The sequence below is a fragment of the Pagrus pagrus genome, assembly GCF_965226575.1.
Source record: "Pagrus pagrus genome assembly, chromosome: 5".
Taxonomy (NCBI): domain Eukaryota; kingdom Metazoa; phylum Chordata; class Actinopteri; order Spariformes; family Sparidae; genus Pagrus; species Pagrus pagrus.
In genome coordinates this window covers 24,985,611-25,006,474 of record NC_140189.1, presented here as the reverse complement: position 1 = coordinate 25,006,474, position 20,864 = coordinate 24,985,611, and the positions used below count along the sequence as shown (strand labels likewise).

The window sequence follows — 20,864 nt, the reverse complement described above, 5'->3', positions numbered from 1 at the left end:
TGTTGGTGTGGAATTTAGTTGTTGTACTTCCCCAAGAAATGCTGCTTCCTCTCAGGCTATTGTTCTTGGGCAATCAATGAAATGACATCAGTGTGTGTGTGTGTGAGAGGGAGCGACAGACGGAAACAAATGGGAGGAGAGAGGAGGAGGTGGTGGGAGGTAGCCTACTTGTTCAACCACTGCAACAGGATTTAAATCCCCCTGCTCCCCTCCTCTCTTTTTATTATAACCACAAGCTTCCTCTTATCAGTGTGTGTGTGTCGTCTTGGCAGGAATACAAGGGGATAAATTCCCAAATCTGACTGCTGGCTTCTGAACAGCTGGACCTGTGTTTGGGAAAAAAAAAAAAAAACTTGTGACAAACACCTGTATGAGAAGAGCAAGTGTGTGCGCGCGCGTCCGTCTTTACGGTAAAGCCCGCGTGTTGATCCCGCCCCCTCTTTGATAGAAAAACTCGGTGATGTCGCTTCGTCTTTAACGAGCTTGACCCAGAACCCAGGGAAGGAGGGGAAAAGAGGGGCGAAAACACACACACACACACACACACGCAAAAACGGAATAGTCTGGACGGGGTCGGGGCAGGCTTTCCACGAGCAGGTGAGTCCATTTGTAAAATGTTAGCAGATGCTTCATATAGCAGGGGCCGCGTTTTAAACCACCACCCCCCCACATAGATAGTGGGTGCACTGCAGCGTTGGCAAGGAGTGGTCACATCATCGACAGATCAGCAACACGACTCTCCTCGGCTAATGCTAACGGACGTTAAAAGTTCACACCGTGACCCGCGGCGCTGTTAGCCGCTGTACACACCGTTACAACTGATTCAAAAGAGCCATTTGTGCTAACGGCTAAAACAGAGTCTAAATTAGCTTAAAAACGCCGCTTATGAACACAAGCTGGCTAGCTAGCTAGCTAACTTGCGGCTAATCTGTGTTTGCTACGCTAACGCTAGCCTGCTTGTTGGCACCGCTCTCAGGCGGCTATGTGGGTTATTGTGATGCTAACGTAGCAAGACAGCCAAACCAGGTCACAGGGGTGCTGAGCGAGCATCGGAGCCAACTGGGGCTGATCTGATCTCCAACATTGTCATTTATCTGGGAAGTGGCGTTAGCACAAGCACCGCACACTCAACGCACAAATACGCGAGTCTTTGTTCGTGAGAGTGATGTTATACCCACGTCTTTATTGTTAACTGCCTCTGTGTTTAGCTAACGCAGCCTAGTCGCCCCTGCCCTAGATTGCTAAATTACGTTAGCAGATCAATTCATGACAGTCTGTGGGGGTTATGCTAACAGCTAACAGCTCCAGATGGTTCACGGTGAGGTCTGATAGGAAAGAGAGGTTAAACGTGACGGCCAGGCGGATTTACAACGGTAAAGAAGCTAAACTGGTTCCCTCGTCATTTAACATATTCACCGTGATTGGACCTGGTTCACGTCGATGTTGTCTCGGTTATAAGCGTCTTTCTGTCGGAAGCGCTTTTATCAATTTAAGCAGGTAAGTAGAGTTCATCACCTCGACGGTTATTATTGGTAAGGAGCCCTTGAGATAAGAGTGTAGGTTAAGATAAAGGGGACACCTTGCTACTTGTTTGACAAAACATTTTATTGAAGTTGAGCGGGTTTTGTGTATTTGAGTCTCTTTAAAGGGTGTTGATGATGGTCTTCCCAGTTGTAGTCTCTCACACAGGCGGGGATCTTTGAATCTGTCTGCTTGTGAACCTGTTGGGTGGGTCATGTGTGAACTTGTTTTGGTTCTGGGTGGGGATAACTGTCAGCCTGAGTGTGGACAAGCAAACTAGCTTTTCCCTTGTAAACAATGGTTTCATGCAGGCACATATTGCAGTGTAGGTAAGAGCCTTCCCTGACTCTCTTGGTTAATGTTAGGACAGCATGTGTGCAGGTATCACTGTGAGCTGCAGGTGCCACCACTAATAACACCATATGTGAGCGTGAACACCCATGAATCAGGCTTTCCTTGACTACTTGTCTCCATGTAATTGTTTGATTGTTGATGCATGCCCCCCCACCACTAACGCCGCCTGCAATTGTGTCTGCTCTCTTGAGGTGTGCAGGTTAATCCACACAAGGCTTAACCTGTGTGTCTGTGTCTATGTATGTGCGTGCATGTTAACCTCGCATGTGTATTTGTTAGGAGGTAAGTGGATTACCGGGTTAAAACTCCAATCCCATTACAAGCCACGCTCGGCTTAAACCAGCAACGGTGGCATCGCACCGACTTATCAGCAAACTGCAGTGCGAGTTACCTCGAGAATGAGCAGATGTGCATTTTGACAGTGGATGTGTTGTTTCAGTGGCAGGTGTAGACGCTTAATACACGAGGCAGGGTTTCATTAAGTCGACAAAAAGGCTGCATTGTTGTTACATGTGCGTACGATCACAGATGTCTTCTGACAGGGTTAAGTGAGTCATGCTGACTGACTGCTGCAAAATCAGATGGACATGTGTGACTCGTGGTGTGTCAGGGCTCGATCAGATGTTTGAGGAGCGTGTGTACGTTGTTGACCTCAAGGCACTGTATTTGACATTTTGACTGAGCGTTTCCTTCATAGTTAGGATGAGCAGAACGTATCTCGTAACACTGTGTACTCTTGTGACCTTTGACGATGCGTACATGTGTTGTCAAATCATACAAACTCCATGTGGTGTGATGAACGACTCTGGATCTTCATGTATGACAAATGTTAAGTCAGTTCAGATTAGATTGCTGAAAAAGATGCTTGGGGTGATTTATAATTTTTAATTTCTCAATGAAGTTTACTGTTTCAGTGCTGGTGTCATTTTAGAGAGTAAAGTTTATTGTTAAACTGTAAAATATCCTGCCGTTTGACAAATAAGTGTTTTGATAACCAAATTTAAGGGTTTATTGCAAAAGCATAAAAAAAAAAAATTGTTTGGTTTGCTGATTTGCTTTTTCTTTTCTTGGAGTGGTCTACCTGGACATATTTCTGTGATTTTAGCGGGAAAAGTGGGATTTTTGTTTTTGTTTTTTAAGAAGGATAATTTTCATTCAGTCAGTTGTTTCAGAGTGCAATAACTCGCTGGTTCAACCCATGGGAACCAAACAAGATTCAGCAATTTAAAACATTTTTTCTATGTGATGATTCAGCCATGGAGGTCCAGAAGTTCATGAAAGCAGAAGAGAAACAGTAGATGGAGAACAATATTAATAAAATGGGAAGTAGCTTGTGGTCTTATGATCAACATATTGACCATGGGGATTTTCACCGCAAAAACACCTTACCGATTGCTTCCCCCAACCATCAGTAGGTGGTTTATGTACAGTGTACAGCCTACAATCTAATGGTTTTGTTCTGAGGAGGTTAATGGTTTTCGGTGAGGTTAAGTAGCCACCACGTCCCTTTTACCCATCTCTAATGTCGAATCCATAACATCCTGTTTCTCAGGAAGTGTGTAAGAGGGGAAAGGGGAGGGTGTTGGCGAGGGGACTGCACTGATTGTTTTCATTGTTCATCGAAACTCACGGCAGACTTTCAAGGCCAAAACTAACAGCTGTGAAAAGAGGGAGACGAGTGGAGGACAGAAGTCACGGGTGTGTTAACAGTGACATGAGCTCGACCCCCCACCCAGACAAACACAGATGCACTTGCGCTCAGATATGTCCGATAATGTCCTCTTTGCTCTCCGATCCTTTTCACACTTGCGTTCATGTTCTCGGTTACACAAACTTCTTATTGTTCCACTAACCTCCCGGACTGACAGCTGCAAATTCCCTCCTCTGGCTGCGGTTAACACACACACTTACACACATCGAATCCCATTCCCAGGCCAAGTACACTTGCCAAGAAATATCAATCACAGTTTATCATTCATCTTGTGTGAATGACAATTGCGCTCATTAGTGAAACAAGATAGTGTGTAGCATACTAATGATCATTATTCCCCACATCAGAGATGGAGAGAGAGGAGTGTGGCAGTGTTTACATGTGGCATACATGTATGGACGTATGCCAGAGGAGAAGAGGTTTAGTGAAATAGTTTGTGTCTCTCCGTGTTTGGATTATTGAAGATACTACAACAGTACAATAAACACAGCTCTCCAGTAGGTCATTAGCCAGAGTCATGCTAAGGTTTCAAAGTGAATGAGTGGGTGGGCTGCTGTGCTGAATGTGCAGGGAGACAATGCTAGGAATGCAAGATTAGCTTTTATCTTGTATTCAGCACTCCTTTTTCCGTATCTCTACCCCCCCTCTCTCCTCTCACTACCCGTCTCTCACTTTGTTTTATTTGTTTGCAGCTCCTACCTACTCTGCCCGTCTCCATCTGTCTGTAGTGGATAATATCAGCCCGTGTCCTGGCTATGACCATATATAGGCATGAGTGGTACAGGACAGCGGCGTGTGATTCGCTCAGGTGGGAGGTTATGGCTCGGGGGCGCCACAGCCACTAAGCAAAGGATGGTGTGTGTTAGTGTGAGTGTGTGACATCATGTGTTCCCGTCGGTCGGCCTCATCCCGCATGCAAATCCTGGTTTTGGTTTTCACAAATTCCTTTTGTCTTGTGAAATATGCCTCAGCCACTCCTCGTTTTCTCATCAGGCCATCCTACTTTTCCTCCCTTTTTTCCCACACTGGGCACACCCCAAGCGAGGAGTTTTTAAAAATAAGCAAAATCATGAACGCGTGTGTGTGTGTGTGTGCGCGTGTGTTAGTCATTCATTTGACAGACAGGAACTGAAGCAGCCTCTGTAGGCTTCCTTTTACCATCTAACAGAGTGTCGTAACAGTCTGTCTGTCTAAGCGATGATATCATCCAGTCTTTTTCTTTTTCTTTTTTTTGTTTGCACAACCTAACATAGGTGAAACTGTGAGTCACCCATCACCTCTCCACTGTAACTTGGTACGCTCTTCTTTTCTACCTGTCGAGCACACAAACACCTGCTGCCCTAAAATGGAAACACGGGATCATATTTGTTCCTCACATCACCGTAATCGTAGGCTCTCAGTAGAGTGTGTCTGTGCATGTTGGCTAGACAGAGAGAGACATTGAGAAACTGAAATTTGGTAGCCCCTCCTCTACCCTGTCCAACCGGTCATGCAGGTGTGTTACTGTGTGTTACTGTGTGTGTGTGTGTGTGTGTGTGTGTGTGTGTGTGTGTGTGTGTGTGTGTGTGTGTGTGTGTGTGTGTGTGTGTGGCCATGCCTGGGTTTATTCACCTTTTGAAGCCAGGGCTGATGGGGAGCTGGGCTGCTGCAGCAGAGGCTGTATCAACAGATAAGAAGATCTGAGTCTCCACTTGTTTGGCTCTGATATAACAATGTCTTTCTTTCAGAGCACAGCCAAGAAAACAAAGAAACGTAGGGGGGAGGGACAAAAGGCGGTTAAGTTGAGAGAACAAGAGTAGCGGGCTGACAGAGTTGGGCCCGAGGTAGATGAAGACTGATTAGAGAAGGAAAGGCTGGAAGAAAAGACGAGGTTAAACAAAGGATGAGTTGATAGGAGAACATATGGCTCTTGAAGGATGTTACTATCTTTAAAACCCTCGTTCTCGTTGTGCTGACGGTCGATGTTCTCTGGCCCAGAAAGAGCTGCAGGTTGGTCAACTTCCCGCAGCAAGCTGCCGCGCGCAGTCCAAATGTTGAGTAAATACAGGGTGTGTCTAAAGGCTGGAGCTACTGTATGTCTCTCTCAAACTCAACTCCCGTTGACCCACTTGTTCGGTATTCTCACTATGTTGCTGTTTTTCAAACTGAGGTGCCTTCATTCTTCACTAAAACATCTCTCCTTCTGTCTCCTTTATTATTCTCTTCCCACCACTTGTCCGTCTTTCTCTGCAGTCCATTCCTCCTGTTTCTGGGGCTTGGTGGTTCGGTGACCTTCTATCCATGAGCAACTAGAGCTCAACCTCTGACCTTGGCGTGATCTCTCACCTCTACTACCAAACCACGCCCACAGGTGAAGGTGTGTATTTCTGATTTTCTCTAAAATAAGCTCTGAGAGTGTCTCTGTGCATGGGAAATTTATATTATCTGTTATAATTTGGTATTGATATGAATTTATAGTCAATAAATGGAGCCAATAATATGAGGCCAAGTTGCTTTCATTGACTTAATAAGCACAGCATACACACATTTTGAAGAGAAGAAGTTGTAGGCTGTTGTTGTGCTCGTGATGTCAACTGCCACACCTAGCGAGAGTCAAGCAGTGTCGGCTAGAGAGATGTTTGTTTAATTTTTATTTTTAAAACAGTTTTAGAGGGGGACAACACAACAGTTGTAATTTGCAACACATGTGCTGCAGGGGGGTAAGAGTTGAGGAAAAGACAACAAGGTTTAACACAACAAATCTTACTAGAGCTATAGTTAATTAAATCGCCTATTTTTGCTCACTACATCTTAACCTTCGTGTGTGCATAAAATGCAGTTTAGGAACCTTTTTTCTTTCTTTCAAACGATCTGTTATCTTGTTGTTATCAGCCATGAGAAGCAGGTAATTATCGGTTAACGGTATGAGCTGAAAAAAATCCATATCTTGCTTCCCCACCATAAAGACTTGGATTGAGTGCTGTGTTGTGTGTCTTGGTTTTAAGCTCCCTCCAAAAAGTGTAAAAGGTGCTTCTCTTCTTTTGATCTCATGTCCATTGTTTGACAACTTTTGTACACTGTGGATGTCTGAATGTTATTCAGCAGCATACTTTATTCAGTGAATAAAGTATGCTGCTGAGACGCAGATAAAACAGTCAAAAAATGAATAAAATTCTTACATAACCAGGGCTTCACTGGGCCTTTTGGATTTAAAATTAGTGGCCTCATTTTCAGTGTTCAAGCTCAATTGAATCTGGAGCTTCTTAACACAAATTGTAGATGAAAGCATGAAATAAACTGCTGTTGAGAGGATTTATCCAAAAATCTCTCTTGGTCTGTATTTTCTAATGTGGTCTTAGAGGATCAAAAGCCCAAATCACTTCTCAAAGCAAAGGTTGAGCGGTAATAAGTTTATTGATCTGCACGCAAGAGGTGGTGATATTGATAAATGTAATATCGCACCAACTCTCTCCACATTATCACAATCAATATTTTGCAATATTTATGATCAATAAATCTGAGTCCTTCCTCCATCAGCACTACCCTCCTCCTGCAGTCTTTGTCTTGTGTTGTGTGATGTGAATAATGCACCAATTGGGTCACTTATTATTCTGCATTATTTTATTTTCACATTAGCACCACCCTGAATTGATTTACTCTTCATATATATTCGGCATTTAACACACTTCTTAGGATGTAGGTTTTATGAATTCTGACATGTACATGTGTTGCTTAAGGCTTCGTGGGATTTGAGCAAGTTGGCAGGAGAAGCTTGAATGAATGACTCATTTTACCGTGACAGTTTCAAGGGAATTGACGTTGTACACCAGAATCCAGCGTAACTAGGGGGAGTTTTTCCTTAGAGTTTCAACCACAAACATGTCTTTACAGTGGTGACTGCTCTATATTCATTATTCATGCCAAAGGAGATCTTCTGTTATGCAATCACTACGGTGCAGATAGATTTCCAAGAAGACATTTCGACTTGAGTCACCTAACAGTCAGCAGATTAATCAGACCAGAAGATCTTTCTCTACTGAGAGGCGTGTTTGTGTTATGGTCAGACACCCTCTCCTTGTGCTGTAGTGTGTTGGAGGCTGTATGGATGTATGTAACGCCGCCCTCTTTCCCCTTGGGGCCGTGTAGTGTGTATGGAGCAGTGTGAGAGCGCAGCGGCTCTGCTGGAGTCGGTCAGGGAGCAGGAGGTGCAGTTTGAACAGCTGACCCGGGCGCTGGAGGAGGAGAGGAGGAGAGTGGGCCTCCCCGCCACCAGCCCCTCGGCCCTGGGTCGCCCTCTCCCTCACACACAGGTAACGCTCCCCATCATCCCCATCCAGAGTCTCTCGTAGGCGTTTACCAACCCCTCGTCTTTCACTTATCGCCTAATCCGTGGATCATCATCTCCTCCATCCAATCCTCAAAGACCCCTCCCTCTGACATCCAGCTGTCCGTCGATCATTCATCCCTTCTCTGCCTCCGCCTCTTCTCCACCAGCGCCCGACGAGTTTGTGTCTGTGACTCTCTCCTCGTTTTATTCTGTATCTCCCAAGTCCATCTGTCTCTCAGCCCTCATCCGCAAGTGTATCAGTTCCTGCCTGCACATAGTCGCACTACTTTTAACATGCCTGAGATGGTCATCATCACACTGCTTGCATGTTCTCCCTGTCACTCACCGGATGCACTCTGACGCACACATTTGCACCTTTCGTCGGCCCCTGCTGAGGAATCTCAGTTATTTTCTTCTCTGTTCCAGCATGTCGTGTTGTGAAACGCGGTCATTTGTCGTGCATGTGTCGCATAGTCCTGCATCCGCTGTGGCTTCTTCTTCATCGTGAAGCATTTGTGTTTTTTATTTTCATTTAAATCCTTTTATCAAGCACTTTAATTCATTATCTCTGTTATTTCTGCTGTATACTAAGTATTCTTTTGCATGCTGTTATCTTTTGTATATCGAACATCCACAATATTGCAAGCTCCTTGAAATAATATTATAAAATCACTGTATTGTATTATGTTTCTGCTACTTTTTATGTGTTAGGATTGGGCAACGTACACCGTCTACCATCAGACATTTATTTTATAGAGCTGCAACTAGTTCATCTTAGCTATTGATGTAATTCATTTTCTCAATGAAGTTCTGATATTTTTAAGGTCTAAAACTGTCTGAAAATTGGGAAAATCACGATTACATTTTCCAAGTTGTTGTTTTTAAATAGCTTTCTGTCTCACCACCTCAACAGTCTACAAGCCAAGATATTCAAATTAGTCTGATGGAGGATTTGGAAAACCATAAAAACTCACATTTAAGCAGTGAGCCAGTGAATTTTTGGCACCTTTGGTTAAAAAAAACAACAAATTCAATTATCAAAATAGTTAACAATTCATTTTCTGTAACCAGACTAATTGAATCATCAACAAATCTTTTCAGCTCTAATACAGCTCAATACCATGGTAGCTGTTACTTTAATATCTTTCTGTTGTATTTGACCATTGTAGGCAGTGTTAAGCGAGCAGGATTGCTGTATAGCAAATATAGATTTTTATCTGAATTAAAGTAACTTGATCTGAAAGGTGTTTAATTTGCTGGGTGAGCCAAAAACAGAAATTCCCACCATTTTTTTTTGTCTGATAATGGTTTAAAGTGATTCTCAGGAAAATGTGCTATAATATGATATATCTACATCTATTTTTGAAGGTAAAGATGAGCTTAACTGTGCTGAGAGTTTAAAGACTTTTCCACTCAGCATTTTTGTTTACAGCCAAGTTATCTGGTTGGGCAAGGTCTTAGCTTTAGCCTTCTTGTCCCGGTTGTTTCTCTCAAAATACCTGATTAGTAGATAGTGGTAACATTCGGCCTCAGTGCCTGTAGGCACGGAGAAGAAATTTAAGGAGCACCATTATCACTTCTCTGCTCTCAAGTGACACTAAAGGTCAGGCAGTGGTAAACTCACGTGGACAATTGTAGCATGTTTAAAAAAATGTTTTCCTAAATATTTTCCTTATTTAAGGGTTTGGTGACATTTAGCTCTTGTGTTTTGTCTCTTTGAATCCTTGGAAGTGATGTTTTTATTTGATTACGTGTGCAGCAAGTGGAGGATAAAGGATAAGAAGGCAGGAATCTGTGTTTTTGGCCTTTTACCAACTGTCTTTTATTTCTGAAACGATTAACGGCGAAGATACTCAGGCTTTGCTAGCCTTGCAGTCTGCACATTTCTCTAAAAACCACCTCATTTGTTGGTAAATGAGGTGGTATTTTAGGAAGGACCAGCTGTAGAGGAACTGTACCCTTCTTTCTCTCAAAACACAATCTGCACTTCCCATTGCTTTCTTCATAATAGCCCTGCCTCCTTGTGGACATAAAATAAAGTGCAGTATGACATACTTCTGAGAATGAAGTGGGTGTAAGTGTTTTGATAACGTTCATAGTATTGTTTTCTCTTACATTAGTGTCACAGAAATACTGAAACTGATAGTGAGTCTTTGTGGTTGAACGGTTGCTGATAAAGATCTCCAAAGTAGCCCGATTATGCAGTGATTCAGCTCGAGGCTGTCGCTGATAACAGTTATAATGCATGAAAGAGAGTGTTGCTTAGGGTTAGGTAGAGAGTGTCCAAGTCGTACAGTGTGACAGTCTTTGATTATGTAACTCAGTAAAGGAGGAGGAAGTAGGGTGTGAGGGTGAGTGGCTGCTCTCCAAAATGTCCTCCCTCATGTCTGGCAGTGATTCACAGACCATAAACACGCAGGGACGGTTTGGTCGGCACTGAATGTGCTTCAGCAGCAGTAATATCATCTGGGTGGTTGTAAGAAAGTCGACAGCAGTGGCTACAAAGAGTCATGCCTTCACTTTTATGTGCTGTTTCAGCAGAATTGCATATAAAAAAATGTATATATATATATTAGTTGTATAACAGTTGTATCTCTTTTATCCTAGAACGGGCGTTTAGGGGATGCAGACATAGAACGGCTGAAACTGACTGACGCATACTTAAACGGCACACAGGTATGTGTAAAGTAAAGCACGTACATGTATCTATTTTTCTTGTATTTATGCAGTTAAGTGCCAGTGATTTAAAGATGTAAATGTTCGGTACGTCTCTGCTACAGTACAGAATGGTGGATCCTGCACACGGCGCTCTTGATGAGAGCTACTCACCGGAGGACGACTCCCAGGAAGTACACTCAGTTTTTTCTGAGGAGGGGACCACACGGCGGTCAGACAATGGGGTAAATGATATGACACACATAACGTGATGTCATCAGACTTTTAAACTTCCTTCAAAGGCTTACATACTGTCCATACATTAATGCATCTCTTCTGTCTCGCTCTTCCTCAGATGAAGAAACCAATCTCACGCACAGTCATGCCCTCTGACTCGATGTCCATTGACGGGGGTTTGTCAGTGTCCGGTATGGGCCACTACAGCGCCACACTGGACCGTCCTTACAGACAGCCCGTACCAGACTACCCCACGGCCACAGTGCCTAGAAACTACCACTACGGGCCTGTAGGGGCTTACGATGACTACAGGGGAGGCCCACCATCAGAGGCATACACAAGCCTGAGCAGGGGCGCACACATGGACGACCGCTACAGGTACAAGACGTGGTTGTACACACATTCTGAAATATGTTGTCTTTACGGACAGTTGATCTTTAATAAGCCGATCTGTAATTGTAGTTTTTGGTTTTTCATGAGTGAATGAAAAACCAATTACTTGTTCTGCTTTGTCAATATTATGTGTCACATTTCAAGAGTTGGAGTTTCACTAGGTTAATGAATACACGCTCCTTTTTACATTTAAACTGATTTAACTAGATGTTCAACTGTCATAATTAAATCCCTGATTGATTCACAATTAGGAGTGAAACCAGATAACACTCTCACTCTCACTCTGTTGACTGTTTTCCCCAGGCCAGTTGATGGCTACAGGACCCTGGACTCTGGCTACCGGGCCCCGAGTCGTCAGCAGCTTGACCCGTATGCAGCGCAGCCTCAAGTAAGCCGGGGAATGAGAGCCCTGGGCTCAGCGTTGGAGATGCGGTATGGCCAAGGCCACTACGCTCTGGAGGATGACCAGCGCAGTGTGGGATATGATGAGTACGGCATGGGGCCTCCACCCATGCACCCTGGAGGCTATGGTACCATGCCACGCCTAGGACACGCCCCCGGCGGTATAGACAGACGAAGACTCAGGTGAAAAATAAAGTCTGCCCCATCATATCATACCTGTTTTTCTTTTTTAAAATCAGACCTCATATTAAACAATGTTCTCCCTATGTTGTGTGCAGGAGCTGTGAGGATACTTTGGACGGTGACATGGGAGGTGTTGATCCTTATGCCTGGGGTGTTCCCATGACGATGGAGAGGGGGAGCATGGCTTCGCTGGACAGCACGCTGAGGAAGGGTCCACCCGGTTCATGGAGACAGCCGGAGCTGCCAGAAGTCATCGCCATGTTGAACTACCGTCTAGACCCTGTCAAGACCAACGCTGCTGCCTTCCTCCAGCATCTCACATTCAAAAACGATAAGGTGAAACATTGGTCAAAGTCAAATGCACAATAACAGATTTTTTTCTATTCTGGCCTTGATGTGAGCTTGATAATTTTTGTGTGTGTGTATCTAGGTCAAGTCAGAGGTGCGTCGTCTGAAGGGAATCCCATCCTTGGTGTCCCTGCTGGACCACCCCAGCAAGGATGTCCACCACTCGGCCTGTGGAGCACTAAAGAACATTTCATATGGGCGAGACCAAGACAACAAGATCGCCATCAAGAACTGCGATGGCGTGCCCGCTCTGGTCAGGTTACTGAGAAAAACCCGCGACCAGGACCTTACTGACACTATCACAGGTATCGACATCATATGATTGTTGTATAGATAATATATTTATCATTCTATCATTTTAGGGGCCAACAGGTCTCTTCTTTTGTCAGGGATAGTAACAGTATTTATTCTTTCATTGCAGGCACCTTGTGGAACCTCTCATCCCACGACTCAGTAAAGATGGAGATCGTGGACCACGCCCTGCATGCCCTCGCCGACGAGGTGATCGTCCCTCACTCCGGCTGGGAGCGAGGGAGCAACGGAGGAGAGGAGAGCTGCAAACCACGCCATCTGGAGTGGGAGACCGCCTTGACCAACACTGCTGGCTGCCTTAGGTACACAAGTAGATGAATGGATGGATGGCAGGAGGAGAGACTTATTTTGAGAAGAAAACATGTAATTATGTGTTTAACTTTCCTCTCTGTCCGACAGGAATGTGAGTTCTGAACGCAGCGAGGCCCGGCGAAAGCTGAGGGAGTGCACAGGAATGGTTGATTCACTCATGTACATTGTCCAATCACAGATCAACCGCAAAGATGTGGATAATAAGGTACCTGTTCAGTCAGATGACATGTTTTTATAATTGGTCACTCATGAAACAAAAGCATCTTTCTTCCTGTCTATATCTGATCATCGTTTATCTTCCTGCAGTTGGTGGAGAACTGCGTCTGCCTCCTGAGGAATCTGTCCTATCAGGTTCACCGTGAAGCCCCTGGCAGCGAGCGCTACGCAGAGAGCGCGCCCCTCAACCAGGGGCCACCCCCTGCTAACAAAGGCGGCTGCTTTGGCTCTCGAAAGGGCAAAGGTGAGTGTCAGGCAGTCCTCACAGCTGAGAGTTGCACTGTGTCGAAGATATTTGCTGTTGAGTGATTGGTAGCTGCTGGTGGGTTTGAGCTTGTTGGTGGCGGAAGCACCTGTCGCTGTTTTTCACACTCGACCACTGTTTCCCTCCTTTTCCTCTCCTCCCTCCTTCCTCTTACCTTCCCCCCCATCTTTCTTCCCACCCTCCTTCACTCTCTTCTTTCTCTCTGCTGTGTTTAGATGAGTGGTTTTCCAAAGGTAAGAGTCGCTTCCTGGCGTTTGAAACCATGTCCACTCTGTCATCGCTCATTTCACTAACACAGAATACTTCTTAACTTGAGAGATAAGAGTGTTGAATTCACATCCAGTCTATGAGCATGATCACCTGGTGTCACACCAATGGCATTGCATGTTCACAGTGCTTGTTCTGCTGGTTGCATGGTCCCATTTCACATTCCACAGTTAGAGGACTGAGGATAACCGACTGCTCATCTCAACCCAACTTCACATAATCTGTGTTATTCCTTCAGATCACTCTTTAATGTTCCTTTCTATTTGGTTTCTGCAGGAAAGAAGGATGGAGATGATGGAAGTGGAGATCAGGTTGACATTCCAAAGAGGACAACACCTGCCAAAGGTATGCACATCTTCCGTTGAACTCATTTATAATTGATCGATCTTGTAGTAGTACTGTGCAGCTCTTCTTTTGCTGCTGCTTAACATAAACATAAGATCATGGAGAGACAAAGACTTTTTTTAGTTTGTCACTAGTGGATATGTAGTAATTAGTAGGTTGTGTAGTAATATTTCTTCTTGTCTCCAAGTGACACTACAACATGTCTACCAATAAACTAACTTGACAACAAGATTGCACAAAGTCTTGAAAGTTTAGAAAATGCTTAATTAATGCTTAATTAACCGTTTTCAAGGTTAGTATGCTTGAATTTGATAGATGCTCCTTGAAAATTCTTGATTTTTAACATAAACTTGTGTTTCATTTTCACAATTACTCATGTAAACCAAAGGTCTTTTGATATTTGAAACAAAACAATCCGGTTGTCATATTTGTTTGTTGTCTACTGGTGTTGAAATTCACAAACACTAAATAATCATGATCAACACATACAATCAAAGTTATAGAAACAGCTGGTAATAAACACAGTGACTATAGACATTGATTGCTGTGGGTGTAAAGGAATTCTGTAAACTTGACTTTTTGCAGTTGCACATATAGTACATAGTTTGGTATAGGCTTCGTCTTTCTCAAGTTAACGCTCCTCTCTTTGTGTCGACTTCAGGTTACGAGCTGTTGTTCCAACCAGAGGTGGTTCGTGTTTACACATCGCTGCTCAGAGAGAGCAAGAACCCCTCGGTGCTGGAGGCCGCTGCCGGTGCCATCCAGAACCTTTGTGCTGGCCGATGGACAGTTAGTACCATTTCTTAACAAACTGAAACTGTGCTGTTGGCAAAAAAAAGGGGGAATGTTATGAATTTGGTATGTTACTGGAATGTAATTGCTGTCAATGTAATCTTCATCACTCACATCGCTCTTTATCTGTTTGTTCCTCAGTACGGTCGATATATCCGGGCCACCGTGCGTCTGGAGAAGGGTCTTCCTATGATGGCAGAGCTGCTGGCTCATGGCAACGACCGCGTGGTTCGGGCAATGTCCGGAGCCTTGAGGAACCTCGCCATCGACAACCGCAACTGCGAACTGCTCGGTAAGGATGTTGGGTCATGTTTTCCAAAGAGCTGCAAAATACTCAATTATCCAAAAATACTATAAATCAAACTTCTCTTTTGCTGTTTATTGTTGACATGTATTCCAAATACAATATTCAATGCAATCTAGCAAGTCAGTGTGTTTTGGATGTTTCCATATATAGATAGATTTTCTTACCTCACTGTGTTTCTCCTGCAGGTTTGCATGCAGTGCCTCATCTTGTGGCCAACCTGCCTGGAGGCCAGAGTCAGTCTGGACGCACGCTGTCAGAGGAAACGGTGGTTTCTGTACTGAGCACGCTCGCCGAGGTGCTAGGCAACAGTCTGGAGGCAGCAAAGACTCTCCGAGCCTCGCAGGGCATTGAGAGGCTGGTGCTTATCAACAAAGACGGGTAAGCTTGTTCTTAAAAGTGAGCTAAGAATATACAAGTGGAAAATGTTTTCAGTTTCTGGCTAAGAAGACAACTTGCAGCAAACCGTTTCACACATATTTTGATGATACTTGGACAAATTAAACAGATACTATTGAATTTTATAATAACAATACTGCTTGAAGAACCCTGAATGTAATATATATCCAAACACAAACGTAAATATGTGAATATGTCTCTGTGTATCCTACAGTAAGCGCTCAGATCGTGAGGTGCGAGGTGCTGGCCAGGTGCTGCAACTCGTCTGGGCCCACAAAGAGCTGCGCCGGCCTCTTGAGAAAGACGGCTGGAAGAAAACTGACTTCATGGTCAACCTGAACCCCAACGGCAGCACCACCAACGGCCCGAGCACCAGAGCCAACGGCACCTATGAAGACAGCACCACGCCACTGCTAGACAGAGGTCAGTGTGCAAGAAATAACATCCGGCTGGTAATATTTTGACGGTGTCTAAACTCTACATTTAACAACAAATACAGCTCTTTGTTCTCTATTAGAAGCTTTTGGTTGTGCATTTACTTTGTGTATAAATGAAGCTAATGCGTTGATTTTGAGCAAATTGTGACTGTTTTTCTTCATTTTAGGGGAAAAGAGGGACATGATTCCACTAAATGACCTCGGCCCTGGTGAGTAAATTTATCATTGTTGCTTTTTTTTAGTCAAGATAGACTTATAGTTTTTTCAGGATGTGATGATGTATTTTTTTCTCATTCTTGTCGTCTTTTCCTCAGAAGCCTACTCTACACTGGACCAGAGGGAGCGGAGACACACTCTGGATGAAACCACAGACACTTTAGCGGTACTTAAAATCGTTCTTGCATATCCTCACATGTTGGATTGCTCACTTAACTACACTAACCCATAATCTCCTGCACCACTATGGGTATTTTCCTGACTTTAACCTTTTTTCCTTTGGCAGCCTTTAAAACTTTCACAATTACTGACATTTTTCTTTTCTCACACTCACTCCCTCTCTCTTCTTTCTCTGGTTGTCTCTCAGCGAGGGGTGTATGGGGGCAGAAAGGGCTCCTTGCCCCTGTTGGACTCCTACGATGGTTAGCCCTCCCCCCCTCCCCTCTACCCTCCCTCTGCATGTAACAGCATGGTATGTCCAACTGACCTCTCGTCCTGCATGGACTCTATGAGTTCCTTTGTCTCTTATAACTTCAAACCCTCAGTGAAACCTGGTCTCTGTCTCTGATGGTGCACTGAAACACTGGTTGAGTTCTGCTGTACTGATATCTAACTATACGATGCCCTGATGTGACGTGTACATGCTGGTATAGTATGCTGCGAGGTGCTCACTGTGCGTTGGTCGACAGTCGGCAGAGTAGAGAGGAACCAAAGGCTGATAGTAAATCCTCAGAATAATAACAGCAGTAGTGTTGTCACAATACCAGAACAATGTATATGATGCTAATGCTTATTTTTAAAACTATAACTACCTCAACTTTTGACATGTTGTGAGATATCGTCCAGGATCGGAGTCTTCATCTGCAACTCTTAACCCTTTGTTACCTTTCACTTGTCGTCTGTGGTGTAGGATTTGTGTTTCAGTGCACTCTTGTGGCTCTGCAGGGTATTACAACAACATATTTAAAACACTGCAACTGATTTTTATTTTGCTATGTTTTGAAACTGGCAACTTACTGCCTGTTACAGAGTAACTTCATATCAGTTTGAGAACAAGGATGAAACAAGAAAATAAACTTAAAAGACTTAATAATTGAGATCAAGGGAAAGTAATGAACACAAATGTTTGCATTCATAAGTAGTTACCCTTATCTAAAATTAGAACAATATAATACGATAAGGTAAGATAAGATGTACTTTATTGTCCTCAGCAGGGAATTTTGCTTGGGCAGTAGTGCTAAATACAACTACAATCAACTTTACAACAGTCTGTAACTGACAAGACATGCAGAGACAGTACAGTGGTAATCAAGACTATGGTACCCAAAAAACAATAGTAAGTTACATAGACTCAAATAACAAATTTAAAATATTGCACATGCCCTGAAAGGTTTAAATGATAGGGAAAGGTTGCCATAAAATCCAAATATTCTATTTAGTTTATATTATTATTAAAGTAGTGATAAGCATCTGGTTATTGTGACCGCTCTACTGTGCAGTGTGCCATACTTATACCACATAATGAGTCCTTGTGTTGCCTCCGTGTTTAAAAAAAGATTACCAACATTTTATTTTATAGTGCTTGTGCTGCGACTCGGGTTTTAATTGATGTGTTTTTGCTCCGTCCTCCAGAAAAACTGATAGTGTGCATCACCCAGACTGGGCCGTCCCTGCCCTACCACTGCTACTGAGGAGAGAAAAATCCAGATGCACAGACTCTCTCCCTCTCGTCTCCCCCCCTCTCTTCCCTTCCTCTCCTCTCTTTCTCTCTATCACCACACAGATGGGATCAGAAGATGAGGGTTGGCATCCAAAGAAAGTGGCTGTGTTGCAGGCGAAACGTTTCGTGCAACACGCGTACAGATACTTAAACATCTACTTTTTACAAATTCATTCAAGTGTAGCAACAAAAATATATATTCAGTTTTTTTTTAAACTATGATTCTTCTGTAAAGGCAATCACCTTTGTTGACAATCATTTAATTCTGGTGTTGTCATCCTGCTTTTTATTTCTTTTCTTGCTGTTACGTTTTGGTAAATTTTGTCACGGTCATGACATGTTGCTGCCAACGCCCGCATCCTGATGATGTACGTAGACTTATATGTAGGGTATATACTGTATATAAAAAGAAAAACGGGGATGACTGCTTTAGTTTTGGCTCATTAATTTAAATTGTCCCTTCAGTGGGAACGTTGGGAGGTTGGGACAAGCTGACGGCCGCCCTGTAGATTGAGAATGTTGTTTATATAGGAGTTATTTTCCTGTCTAGAGTTATTTTCTCTCGGTTGGGAACGAGCACAGGTGTAGACCAGAAAGGGCAGGTGTGTGTATATTTGTCATACAGTAAGAACCTGTGGCCGTGAGTGCGAGTGTGGAATATGGACCTTGGAGTGAGTGTGTTTTTGTGTGTGTGCACGGACCAGACCCATAAGACCACGTTTATTATTTCATCCGTTCATGTTGTCTGTTTCAATCTTGTGCTCCTACTCCTGTGACTAAACATTGTTTTTTTTTTTGTTTATGTACCAACTGCCTCTTTGTTTTTGATACCTTACTTTCCATCTTGTTTTCCTTTTTTTTCTTCCTCCAGTGAAAAGGAAAATTACTTTTGAGACTTTACTGTCTGCCCATTAAGCCGACCAAAGTTGGTACTCAAATGCAAAGCTGGGAACAAACACTACTAAGCCACTAACACTTATTGACATCCTGCTCTAGAAGCATTTCCTTGCTCTATTATTCTTTATTTAGAAAGTAACTAACACTTCATGAGGATCTATGTTATATTTCTCTACTACACATCCTTTGCAAAAAACACTCTACTATGCGAGGTGTCTTCACTCAGAGGAGACTCGAGTTTTAACAGACAGGTTGGGGAGAGAAACTGACTTTTAATTTAATTTGGGAGTTGGACAAAAAGCACATTTTCGTCCATGATCCGTTTGTTTTTACTTTTATTTTCTCTCTTTGTGTCTGGTTTGTTTGTATTTTATTTCGGGGGTTTGTATGTATGGGAGCGGTGGGTGAGAGCATTATGCAATTTGTTCAACTTTTTAGTCCCAGTTTTACCGCCGAGTTGTTTTTAAGGCAAAAGAGACCAATCATCTTTGTTTCTTTTTTTTTTGTTACTCTCCACTCAGTATATTTGTAATGTTGCCTATCCATGTAAAATTATGATGTACCATTCATACCTGCCTTGGCTCTGAGAAGTTGCTTTTTTCAGTAAAAGTATGTAACTGGTAATACTGTTGTTTTTATAAATAAAGATCTTTTCTTAGACAAGATTTGTGTGATTGATGTGGCTGTGTGGTGAGGTGAGGAATGACTGCAGTATCATGTAGATAAACACGTCTAATTAAAGAGAGGCACCCTGTTCGTCTGAGTAATTTCATCCCCGCGCTCTTGTTAAGGCAAATGGCACCCTCACAAACATGACACTATGTCATTTATTCACTCTGTGCCCCGTTAAACTTGTTTTTTTGGATGCTCTAATTATCAGAGCTTGTTATCCGTGAAGTTGTTTGTTACCAGACCTTTTGTAAACACTACAAACCGTCCTCATGCCTGCATAAAGGCGACTAACCTTCAAAACCAACACACATAGCAGCACGGTTAAAGACTTTTAAGTGTTGACATTCTCGGCTTTGCTGCCGTCTCTGGTTACGCATGTTGACAGGGAATAGTTGTGTGTGTGTGTATGCGTGAGTATGTTTGTCAGCCTTAAGACATGTCGAAGGAACATGGGAGGGTTGTACGAGGACGTGAAAGTGTCTCGGCGTTTCCAGTATGCGGCACATCTGAAATGCATCCCACACACAGATTGAGAAGCAGCTGCTGGATCACGAGGGCTTTAAGTGCATGTCAGAGCGAAAGTTTGCTATTAGTCAGGTTATGATGTGTATGTGTGTCAGCCTGTGTGACCCGGACAAAGTCATGCAACTTCAACCAGTGCTTTTTAAATGTTACTTAAAATATAAATGTTGATGAAGGTTAAAAGATTTTGCGCAACTACTGAAACTGAAATGATTGTGTAAGACGCAGCGTCATAGCTAATAATGTAGATGGAAGGTCACGTCCATCTCCACGGGGTCACAGCATCTAAAATTATAAACTTTCTCTTACTATGAGCCTGCAAACTTGATTTACCTGCGGATTATTTTCTTAAATAATCGATGTATTTTTTTACACTATGAAATGTCCAAACATTGTGAAAGATTTGTCTTTTGCCGGGGCGCCCTGGTAGCTCAGGTGGTAGACTGCAGGCCGCATGTACAGAGGATGCGCCTTAACCGCAGCTGGGTTTCAATCAGACCTTTGCTGCATGACTTCCCCCTCTTTCTCTTCCCATTTCTTGTCACACTTCAGCTTTCCTGTCAGATAAAGTCATGAAAGAAAGGCCCAAAAGATGTGACTTTTGCATAGTAAAGAGGTCAGGAGGTTTAGCATCTGTACATACATACTTTTTCCACACTTATTTTCACTTCCTTTCTGATATTTTTATTTGTCCTGTGTTTTTTCTCTGACGATTTCACTTTCACACTGACAAATGATGAGTGTTGTTTTCTAGAAATCACACTCAATGTGCAGGAAACTGTGGTCAATTTTTATTATCAGAATAATCCTGAGTAATCATGAATATCCTCACATGAATAACTTGAAAAGCTTTCTAGCTAACAGAACTATATTGGTTTCCTTTTGTTAATTTTGCATTGCCTAAGCCCATCACCATAGCTGAGGGCAAACGACAGGGAGTTGATGTTACAAGCATTTATTTATATTTTATTAATGCGGAGGAGCCTCGTGATTCATAATAACTCATTTAAGATTCTTTGTTTGTTTTTCACTAAAAGAAATAGATGTCTTGTGTCGTATCTGTGATGCAATAACAATA

At 43.1% G+C, this 20,864-nt stretch overlaps 1 protein-coding gene across 4 annotated transcripts; it reads left to right on the top strand.

The window, feature by feature from the left end:
• The first annotated feature begins 499 nt into the window (after nucleotides 1-499).
• On the top strand, nucleotides 500-19,255 carry LOC311257196 (catenin delta-1-like). Of its 4 annotated transcripts, XM_084352671.1 has the most exons (22): nucleotides 500-597; nucleotides 5,819-5,942; nucleotides 7,712-7,875; nucleotides 10,500-10,568; nucleotides 10,673-10,792; nucleotides 10,903-11,162; nucleotides 11,481-11,762; nucleotides 11,858-12,098; nucleotides 12,193-12,415; nucleotides 12,532-12,724; nucleotides 12,822-12,939; nucleotides 13,041-13,194; nucleotides 13,431-13,448; nucleotides 13,759-13,827; nucleotides 14,489-14,616; nucleotides 14,761-14,911; nucleotides 15,112-15,304; nucleotides 15,537-15,745; nucleotides 15,927-15,968; nucleotides 16,074-16,141; nucleotides 16,343-16,397; nucleotides 17,608-19,255. In XM_084352671.1, the coding sequence occupies exons 3-22, from the start codon at nucleotides 7,717-7,719 to the stop codon at nucleotides 17,664-17,666; spliced, it is 2,811 nt and encodes a 936-aa protein (XP_084208797.1). In that variant the 5' UTR covers nucleotides 500-597; nucleotides 5,819-5,942; nucleotides 7,712-7,716; the 3' UTR covers nucleotides 17,667-19,255. The 4 variants fall into 4 exon arrangements, with proteins under 4 accessions (XP_084208797.1, XP_084208800.1, XP_084208798.1 ...); XM_084352674.1 differs by lacking the exon at nucleotides 7,712-7,875; XM_084352672.1 differs by lacking the exon at nucleotides 13,431-13,448.
• The last annotated feature ends 1,609 nt before the right edge of the window (nucleotides 19,256-20,864 follow it).

What these genes read in the sequence shown, in the direction of transcription:
- LOC311257196 (XM_084352671.1), top strand. Translation starts at nt 7,717, where the DNA reads ATGGAGCAGTGTGAGAGCGCAGCGGCTCTGCTGGAGTCGGTCAGGGAG. An exon ending in ATAGACAGACGAAGACTCAG is followed by an intron (nt 11,763 to 11,857) that starts GTGAAAAATAAA and finishes TGTTGTGTGCAG; the next exon opens with GAGCTGTGAGGATACTTTGG. An exon ending in CACGCCACTGCTAGACAGAG is followed by an intron (nt 15,746 to 15,926) that starts GTCAGTGTGCAA and finishes TCTTCATTTTAG; the next exon opens with GGGAAAAGAGGGACATGATT.